The 10,352-nt window shown below is 38.5% G+C and overlaps 1 protein-coding gene and 1 non-coding gene across 2 annotated transcripts; one reads left to right on the forward strand and one right to left on the reverse strand.

Annotated features, from left to right (window-relative positions):
- Positions 1-400: 400 nt before the first annotated feature.
- On the reverse strand, positions 401-473 carry trnak-cuu (transfer RNA lysine (anticodon CUU)). Its single transcript has one exon. It is a non-coding gene; the product is annotated as a tRNA-Lys (tRNA).
- A 2,054-nt stretch (positions 474-2,527) lies between these two features.
- On the forward strand, positions 2,528-8,699 carry LOC114666829 (acyl-coenzyme A thioesterase 5-like). The gene is made up of 3 exons (XM_028821846.2): positions 2,528-3,247; positions 3,987-4,189; positions 7,799-8,699. Exons 1-3 carry the CDS (start codon positions 2,698-2,700, stop codon positions 8,405-8,407), a joined length of 1,362 nt encoding a protein of 453 aa, XP_028677679.1. The 5' UTR covers positions 2,528-2,697; the 3' UTR covers positions 8,408-8,699.
- The last annotated feature ends 1,653 nt before the right edge of the window (positions 8,700-10,352 follow it).

Below are 10,352 nucleotides of genomic sequence, written 5' to 3' on the forward strand. Positions count from 1 at the left end.
GAAAGCGTACCTTTACTACCAGGTTTGCAAAAAATGGCAACCCAGCAGACTACCTTATGTACAGTATTTACATTGCGCCCAGCCCTGAGTGGTTTGATCAGCATGCATAGATGAGTGTTGTATTGAAATGGTTGTATGAGAATGACTACTGGTGATCATATCAGAAAGTCAAATTTCATGCAGCTGACAATATGTCAATAAAGTGTCAACGAGGTAATGGCTGAACGTTAAGCAGTAAAACTATTTATCATTCACCATTTACATAAAATAAACAAAAACTTTTTGTATTATGTGTCCGTTTTTACGTTGCTAGTATATTTTTTTCTTAGGTTGTTACACACATGAAGTACTATATTTTTATTACTTGCTCCAAGAGACAGAAGAGTGGAAAAATGTATTTCGCCCAACGTGGGGCTCGAACCCACGACCCTGAGATTAAGAGTCTCATGCTCTACCGACTGAGCTAGCCGGGCATTGAGTAAAGAGTTGTAAGTGGGGTTAATTCTTGGTAACAAGAACCAATCAAAAGCATGTTCCGTTATTGTGACTACCAAGAATTACGACAGCGAACCAATCACAGCCCATATCTACCAAGAATTGACAGACCAATCCTATGAACCTCGACGGGTATCGTGTGTTAGTCGAGGTATAGCTGCGATTCTTGAGAGACAGTCTACCAGAAATGATTTCAGGGAGCCAGATTCGAATCCCGCGCATTGTTAAATGGAAGAATATATTTCTAAAATATATATATTTTTAACTTTCTCTTCGACGAACGGTGCTTTGAATTCTACTTTGCAGATTTAGTTGTTTATTTTTCTTTTTTGATTAAACAAAAACTTTAATGAATGATTAATTTGTTAAGGAACACGTGGAAAACAAGCATAGTTAAAATCACAATTAAACAAACTGCCTGCAAATTCTATTGAATCATAATTATAACAAATAAAAACGCATTTCACTTACTTATATAGCACCTTTACCATGGTCTCAGACGTCCGCACAGATAACCAAGAGGGGTACAATAAAAATGAAAGCACAATAAGAATGAATAAATAATAGTTCACAGCCTTGTGTTTGTATGTATTTATAAAATTTGGGAAGTAATATATTCTAGTTGATGGTGACATTTAATTTGAAGTAGCTAAAAATAAATATTTGGAAATATTGCAAAGGGAAATGTTTATATACTTATAGTAAACAGCACACACACCATTTAGTTAACTTAATTATATTGTATATATCTTCTTCTTCTTCATTCGGCTGTTGCCGTTAGTGGTTGCCACAGTGGATCATCTTTTATATATATATATATATATATATATATATATATATATATATATATATATATATATATAATCTTTTATTTTTTATATATACTGTTCTAAAGCACGATTAGAATCGTCCGAGTATTAAAGGTGTAGGTCTATTTTATAAGCATATTTGATAACATCAGTGTTAATATAGAGTATTACTATAATTATTATTTTTCTGTGTTAGCATTGATATGAACGATTTGTGAAATTAGTGTTAAGTATAAAAAATGAAACTATGATTATACAATTCAGTGCTTATTATATTTATACATTATACATATGTCTTTACACGTTTTGTACACATATTTAATAAATGTAATAAACTGCACCAAGAATGGCTAAAAAATCATTCAAAAGATGTGTACGTGAATGTAAATATATCTGCACAAACCGACACTCGTGAGTAACATTTTTAGAAAGTTCAAAATGAAACGCAAATCGCAAAGCGTCTGTGTGCCAACTCGAACAAGCTTTTGCAGAGTTCATTATCTAACAAGAGGCTGACCCGCCCTTTCCGAGTTTTGGTGGCCAACACGAGCCGTGATTCGCCAATTCTTGGTAGCCGACCGAGCCGTCATTGGCCAATTCTTGGTAACTGAAACGGGTTGTAAATGGTCAATTCTTGGTAGCCGATACGGGCTGCGATTGGCCCGAGCTTTCAATTCTTGGTAGAATCTTGGTAGCAGAAAGCGATCTGATTGGTTTTCGCTACAAAAAATTACCTCGACTCATGGCTGCTCGGGGGCGCCATACAGTCAATATTATTGTTGCTCGTGTACTTGTTTATTTTTTTATCACTTAAAAATATATTTAAGCCTATCAACTTCATAATGATTGTTCAATTGCTGTTTTAGGGTTGCCTATGTTGTTTCTTTATTCGCGTATTTTTAACCCAAAATTATATATATTGTTGTCTATATAACAAAACCAATATCATTGCAAAGAGAACTAAATACTGTAGCTCTATAAAGTAAGCAAATCATTACAACTCTGTTCCTCTGCATGAAATGAGTATATTACATGTATTTTAATCCTCTATTATCGTGCAAATATGTACTTTTACTTGTGGTAAATTGTTTACTTTTTAATATGCAATTCTAGCATCCTTTGGTGATTTTTTTTTTTTTTTTTTTTTTTACTTATTTTAACTATTATTTTCTTTAACGCATATCAATGTATTTCGGCGGGATTCGAACTGCGATCCATGAAGCGCTTCATTTCCTCAGGGTATTCTCGAAAGGCGGTTGTTTGCTTTGTAGTTGCGTCACTAACTCACAAATACGTAACTTTTGAAATTTGGTGGTGATCTTAACAATGTTTCGATCAAATATAACTTTGAAAATCCGTGTTTACCCCGCAGACTCGTGGACTTTGGATCGCAATGCGGCTGCTAAGCGCATTCATTCAAGCGCGCTGGGCGCTGCGAGTTCCCGTTGTTTTCTGTCATAGGAGCTTCCCGGGTATTACTATGACTTCTGTTCGCATCACGGTAAAGCCCGATAGAAGCTCTCTCTTCGACCGTTCGGTAAATCTGAAAGTAGAAGGCCTTCGGCCGCGGGAGACGGTGACGCTTCAATCCACGCTGACGGATGAGAAGGGGGAGCTGTTTGAGGCCCGTGCTCGATATCAGGCGGACGAAGAGGGGCACCTGGATCTCGCCTCCAGCCCCGCGCTTGGCGGCGACTATTCGGGGGTTGAGCCCATGGGCTTCATATGGGCTCTGAAGCCTCGGAGCCTGCACGGTCGACTTGTGAAAAGGGACGTCACCAAGCCTTTCAGAGTGGATGTCGAGGTGAGAGCGGGCTGGCAGAACCGCTCTTTGGGGCCGCTGCTGGCCACCTGCGCACTGAAGCGGCATTTCATCGCCCAGGGAGTGCGTAGAGTGCCCGTCAGAGAAGGCCGCGTGCGTGGTACGCTCTTTCTGCCTGCGGGTGAGTTTGTCTGGAACTGAATGTGTGTGCCATATGCAGATTCGTCGCACAATAAAAATAATATTAAACGCTGATAACATTTCGAGATCTATTTTGCGCTACAGAATGCTGAGACTGAAATAATTGTGATTTATCCAGATCAGCGGTTCCCAGACTCAGTCTGTGGGACTTTTGTGATTGCACTTGAACAAATCTGTCAGTCCGTCCGTGTTCGTTATACCTGTCTTGTATGAAAATATGCTATAGAAACAAAAGCACCTTGTGTTGGTTCGTTTATCCATAACATACACATATCCAGGTTACACACTATCTTAGAAATTCACTGGGCTCACCTTAAATGATAGACACATTCCTACTCAACATTTCCTTTTCATTTTTCTTGTTTTCCTCTTGTGTTATATAAGTAAAAGGTGCACCATCACTAGAATCTGTGCCGTGTGAAACAAACAAGTGTATCCCCAGTCTAAAGAGCATGGCCTGTTTTAGACTTTAAGTTATGTATTTCAGAGTTTCAAAGTCAGACGACAGGAGTTGGGAGGCATCCATGCTAAATACTAGTGAAAATGTAAATATCCAGATACGGGTGTAAAATATGGTAATGTTGGAACCCTTTACTGCAACTGAATGGTGTGCCTGAATTGAACTTCTTTTCCCACAATATTTAGATGGCTTCATTCAAAAGTAAATCAGTACAGAGTTAAAGGTGCTTTTTTGATGACTGCTAGTGATTGCTTCCTAGGAGATGGCCCATTTCCAGGAATAATTGACCTTGGTGGTACTGCAGGAGGATTGCTGGAACATCGTGCTAGTCTCCTGGCCAGCCATGGCTTTGCTGCCATGGCCCTCGCCTACTTTGGTTTTGAGGATTTGCCTGCGATGATGTCTGAATTCCACCTGGAGTACTTTGAGGAGGCTTTACGATATCTGCAGGGGATACCCCAGGTGAGATGACCGGCCTTGCAACGTTTGGGTTACAAAGTCAGTTTTGTAATTCAGAAGTGCGTGCTTTCTGATACTAGACATGGAATTAAGTGACAGTTGAGAATTGATAAATTTGTTTAGTGTCATGTGCATCTGAGTGCATCATCATTCATAGTGTGTTTATAATTATCTTGTGAGTTTTATGTGCTTTGAACACACATGCTGCTTAATATGGCCTGTGATACAGACACTAGATTTTAATTATTCAGAATTGTTACAGGCATTTGAACATTTGTGTCGGACACTTTGGTGTATGCAGGTCTGCTTGACAATTGACTAATGTGACGAAAGACTTGAAACAGTTCTAGAATTCAAGATAAGCTATGAACATACTGAGGGTATTTGTTCAAACCATCAGTCCTTGTGTTATATAGTACCTTTGACAGTGAATATTTTACAAAACACAACAGTACATTACAAAGAAACATAAGAAAGCATGGTAAAATCTACAGCTGCAAATGAATGAGGTCCAAGCTTTGAAGCTGTTCCTAGAGAAATTTAATTTACTCATCCAATAGCCACTCCAGTCCAAGTTAGTGAAACAGTAGCAGAGTTATGTATGTGGTACTGGTTTGTGTCTGATGTGATGGTGCCTGTGAAAGTGGTGGCAGAGGCTGGCACAAAACTGTTAAAACCAGCTTGTATTCTTCTGCTCATGATCATCAGGACCGTACAAGTTAAAAAATGCAAGCAAATGTATCTCGAAATGAATGAAAGTGGAAACAACCTTGTTAAGTGTGGCTTTGTGATTCGTTCTGCAAACAGTAAATAAACAAGTACTCCTTATTTACACTACACTAAAACAACCTCACTGCTGCATCATCTGTTAGATCGTGTAAAGATTCAGTATCTAACAGACACTAAAATTGGTCAGCAAAGTGCCACAATGACCTTCTATCCATCATGGTCTGTTTCAGCCAACTGTTTTACCTTGGAACTTATCCATTGGGTACTTTTACAAAAATAAAATAGGTTTCAAAAAAGTTGAACTTCCAGTAGTCATAGATACCCCATAACCAGCAATTAGATAGATAGGACATCACTCGATGTGATTTTTACATCACCTCAGTTGGATTCTACTGTGTCAGCCACCACAAGCCACAGTTTACCTGTGTAATACAGTAATCCCTCCTCCATCGCGGGGGTTGCGTTCCAGAGCCACCCGCGAAATAGGAAAATCCGCGAAGTAGAAACCATATGTTTGTATGGTTATTTTTAGAATGTCATGCTTGGGTCACAGATTTGCGCAGAAACACAGGAGGTTGTAGAGAGACAGGAACGTTATTCAAACACTGCAAACAAACATTTGTCTCTTTTTCAAAAGTTTAAACTGTGCTCCATGACAAGACTGAGATGACAGTTCTGTCTCACAATTAAAAGAATGCAAACATATCTTCCTTTTCAAAGGAGTGCAAAGCAAGCAGTCAAAAAAAAAAATCAATAGGACTGTTTGGCTTTTAAGTAAAGAAAAATAAAAATGGTCCACCTCTCAAAGCAGTGAACTAAATCTCCAAACGCACTTCAAAGTTAATGCCATGTGTACAGTTTCTTATATTCTTTGTTTTCTTTTTTGGAATCTCAGCTGTTATTTGTTTCTGTTGCATTTTTCACATAATTTTGTTGCATCATTAAATAAAATTGGTTTGGTCTGCAAGGATTTTATGATATGAAATGTATTTTCTTGTTTTGGCTTAAAGAAAGCTATGAGTCATAGCAAGAGGAACCTAAATTATGTTGCAAGTAGAGGGTCCCTTATTACTGCTAGGGGTGCTGCACTCTTTTTAATTTATATAAATATAAATAAAAATGCAATAAAGAAGCTGGGTAAGTTTGACCACAATCAAGGTGGATCGGTGGACACAGAATCATTACAGATGGGCTCAAACAGAATTCAGACTTGGGTAGATACATGGTAGTTAAAATGTAATGTAAATAAATGTTAGCAGTTATGTGTGGGAAGTAAAATATTGAGTGTCATTACACAGTGGGTGCAAGCAGAGGACTGAGTTGAAAGCATACCTTGTGATTTCCAAGACTTTGTAACCAGAAGGAAATTACTGTTTATTTAGTCTGATACAGTCTTTTATGTATGTAAATGTTGTTGAACGATTATGTGCCTTACTGTTGTGATTTTAAATGTATACATTTGCCTAAGTGTTGTGCTTAGTAAAGAGACAAATAGAAGAAAAGAATTCAATTAAACTTTAATATATTGTTTCATTTTGAATGCTGTTTTGACAGTGATGATTGATGAGTGTGTAATTGTAACCTATCGATTACCACTGCTGAAAACAATTCAGGTATTTTCAGTGTCCATTAAGGTGTAACACAAACAGTACCTGTTTTCTAAGAATGTTATATAGTATAGCTCTTCACCTGCATGAATTGAGCTGTACATCTTTATTAAATTCAGATGTCTCTCTCATTAATACAACACCATAATGTAAGTGCCGAGTATGCAGTCAAAAATTGTTTTCAACAAGCAAATTGGTTTAATTTGTTGGTGTGCACATGCAGTAAGATGGTTAACAGTATGCTTAGTTACATAGTATTATGTGTGAAGTACAAGTCAAGGAAGGTTAAGCTTAAGCTAAATAAAGCATTTGTGAGGCCTCATCTCTAGTACTGTGTGCAGGTTTAGTCTCCATCTTACAAAAAAGAGATGGACAAAGTCCAGGACTGCAGGGTATGAGAGCTATGAAGTAAGATTGAAGGAGTTCAATCTTTTCAGTTTAAACAAAGGGGTGACGTGACGACGTTATGTAAATGTTTAACAGTAGGTGTGAAACTAATAGAGTGGATATTGGATGTTCCTTTAAAAAGACTTCTTTAACAAGAACACGAGGGCACAGATTGAACAAAATTCACTCTTCATAAAGGTTAGAAAGTATTCCTTTAAACAAGCTTGCTGGTGAGTTTCAGCCTCAATCCCAACCTATTTTGTAGGAAGACTTTGGAACAGCAACACTGGTGATGGAAGATTTTATTTGTCTTACAGCTTTATAGGGACTAAGCAGCAAGGATGTGTGTGCACGTGACAGCTTTTTAAAATAATATTTATAGTTAATACAGCTGATCATTGTCAATTTGACAAGAAGCCCGTAAATCAAGTTTGGACTCCCAATGGTTGAAGTTTGAAATTGTTGTAATTTGCTGATACCTTGTGAGTATTGAACAGTAGAAAACGGTGTGTCAGTTGGGACGAGCAGCTGCGACAGTACAGAGTTTTTATACACCTGATTGTTGAGATAATTCATTACTGCTCTCCAAATCTGACAATTTGTTGTATTAACATCTGTCACATGTTGGTCATTCCTGGTTTATTTATTTACGTTTTTAACTTGATCCAAGCAAAACTTGATAGTTGTTATAGCAGGTGTAACAAATTCATTTCAGTGGCTGATTTGATTCACATACTGTGCACCACATGTTCTTCATCTGAATAGTTCACTTTAGTCACCATGTAAAAAGACCATATGACTTGTCTGTGGGATGAACTAAAATTATTACATTAAAACACTCCCATTTTTTTTTCTTTCTTCTTCCCTTTTTTTTAATGCTCTCATGCAGGTAAAGAAGTCGGGCATTGGAGTTATGGGTTTATCCAAGGGAGCTGATTTGGCTTTATCTATGGCAACATTTTTGCATGGCATTTCCGCTGTGGTCAGTGTGTCTGGCTGCAATTCCAACTCTATTGCTCCTCTACATTATAAAGGAGTGGTTGTGCCTGGATTAGGAATGAGCCTTGACCAAGCCCGAGCTGATGAATTTGGTGTTCTGGACTTCTCAGACTGTTATGAGGACCCTCGAGAAAATCACAACCAAGCTTGTGTGGTACCCATTGAGAGGTCATCAGCTCAGTTTCTGTTTGTGGTGGCAGAAGATGACCAGAACTGGAAAAGCAGCTTTTATGCACAAGAAGCTGTAAAACGATTCAACATGCATGGCAGAGCACCCCCTGAATTTCTGAGTCTACCTGGAGCGGGCCATCTCCTTGAGCCACCCTATTTCCCTCACTGTCGATCTTCATTTCACAAAATTGTGGGGGCCCCACTACTGTGGGGTGGGGAATGCCAGGCTCATGCTGTTGCACAGGAAAAAGCTTGGAAGAAAATAAGTCACTTCTTTCAGGAAAATCTGAATGAAGACGAGTGGCAGGATCCAAAGAGCAAGCTTTAGTGTCATGTAGTGATTTGGTGGAGCTATGATCTCTAACTGGGATAGTAGTGGTATGAAAGAAGTGGAAAAAAGCCTTCTTGACTATCAGATGCCTTATATGTGTAATTTGTTTTACATTATGCAGCACTTTGTTTTGAAGTTAAATGGGTGATTTTACTTTTCAAAACAATATAGAGGATTTAAGTATAATACAAATAAACCTAAAACTGAATATTTTGTACAATAAAACAAATGATTTTGAGGGATTGTTTAATTTGGAATAGAAAATTAAGTAAAATGTATGTACATATTACCTCAGCTCTCTGGTGTGGTTGTTTATGCCTAATTAGACTTTGTTTATGAATGACTTCTTTGTGGTCCAGGGTTATCCTAAAACTTTACAATATATGTGTTGAAGTACTCCGATACAAGAGATGACATTGTGTATTTTTGTCAGACCAGTTTTAACTTTACTTCTAGGGGGCACTTTAAAGAGTATATGTATGTAATGTAACCCTATATATATGAGGGACATTCAAAAAGTTTCCACACTTTTTTTTTTTTTTTTTTAACTCTATTAAGAAATTCAAAAACAAATTGCATTATTTTTCTGCATAGTCACCTTTCTTTGTGGTGCAATTTTCCCAGAGTCAGACCAACCACAGAAAACATCCATCCATTTTCCAACCCGCTGAATCCGAACACAGGGTCACGGGGGTCTGCTGGAGCCAATCCCAGCCAACACAGGGCACAAGGCAGGAACCAATCCTGGGCAGGACACACACCCACACACCAAGCACACACTAGGGCCAATTTAGAATCGCCAATCCACCTAACCTGCATGTCTTTGGACTGTGGGAGGAAACCCACGCAGACACGGGGAGAACATGCAAACTCCATGCAGGGAGGACCCGGGAAACGAACCCGGGTCTCCTAACTGCGAGGCAGCAGCGCTACCACTGTGCTGCCCACCACAGAAAACAAGCGCAGCAAAAAAAAAAAAAACAGTTTGAGGAAAGTTGGAAGAAAGAGAAAAATTTGCAATGTTTGTGTTCGGGGATCGTTGTGCACAACTGAGCTGCGACCATAGAACTAACTGCTCTGTGGATGATTCATTCAGGCATTTCAAAGTCATTTGGGCACTTCCTTGTAATGTAAGTAATGCCCAATTACTAGTATTCCCACCTTCACCATTTCCAACGAAAAAACAAGTGCCGAAACTTTTTGAACATCCCTCACACATTATAAATATATACAGAAACACACACACCTGGTATTTTATGAATTCACTGTTCATATTCAAGATGTGGCTTACAAAATTAAAGTCTCACAGTTTTGCTTTAATTTTTCCTAGCAAGCTGTGACAATACGCCATTTTCCCCAGAGAGACCATCTGCTCTCTTCTCGGCTCCCAAAAATAAACTTGAATTCATAGCTCATACAGCTAATTTGCAGAAAGACACAGCATGATCTGGCCCCTCATGCTGTGTCTGTGATACATTTAGCAAATTCGTCATTTTGGGATGCTGCAATGGGTTTGGTTTTTTTTTTTTGGAAAGAAAGACGTCCTTGAGGTTTGACAGGATTGAAAGCCAGACTGCAGAAACCCGAGTTATGCCTATGAAGTGCAATGCTTTCCAAAAGTGCACGCTACATGTGGTTTCAAATTAGTACCTTCAATTATAATTAATTTTTCTCCTTCTTGCTCTGTTTAATTCTTGTAGTCCCAAGCATCCACATATTAAGTTTTTGTTTAGATATTGTTGTCACATTGTGTCCCCTCCACCTTTTTTTCCCCACCTACTGTACTCATTTTGCAGTCTCCAGAATCACCTGAGCTTTTGACCAGATGAGGTTATTTTCTTCCACTCTGAAGCCACTTTTGCTGTTATAGTGGGTTTCTTGAAGTTCTGGGAACATCTTGTAAGACACCCCCCACACTGGCTTCAGTTATCCTTGTACTCCC

Source organism: Erpetoichthys calabaricus, chromosome 16, assembly GCF_900747795.2.
Source record: "Erpetoichthys calabaricus chromosome 16, fErpCal1.3, whole genome shotgun sequence".
NCBI classification, from domain to species: Eukaryota; Metazoa; Chordata; class Cladistia; order Polypteriformes; family Polypteridae; genus Erpetoichthys; species Erpetoichthys calabaricus.

Excerpts from the sequence above, each read along its gene's own strand:
- LOC114666829 (XM_028821846.2), top strand. The coding sequence starts at position 2,698 with ATGCGGCTGCTAAGCGCATTCATTCAAGCGCGCTGGGCGCTGCGAGTT. Across the intron at positions 3,248-3,986 it reads TACGCTCTTTCTGCCTGCGG|GAGATGGCCCATTTCCAGGA; the intron begins GTGAGTTTGTCT and ends ATTGCTTCCTAG. Across the intron at positions 4,190-7,798 it reads ATCTGCAGGGGATACCCCAG|GTAAAGAAGTCGGGCATTGG; the intron begins GTGAGATGACCG and ends GCTCTCATGCAG.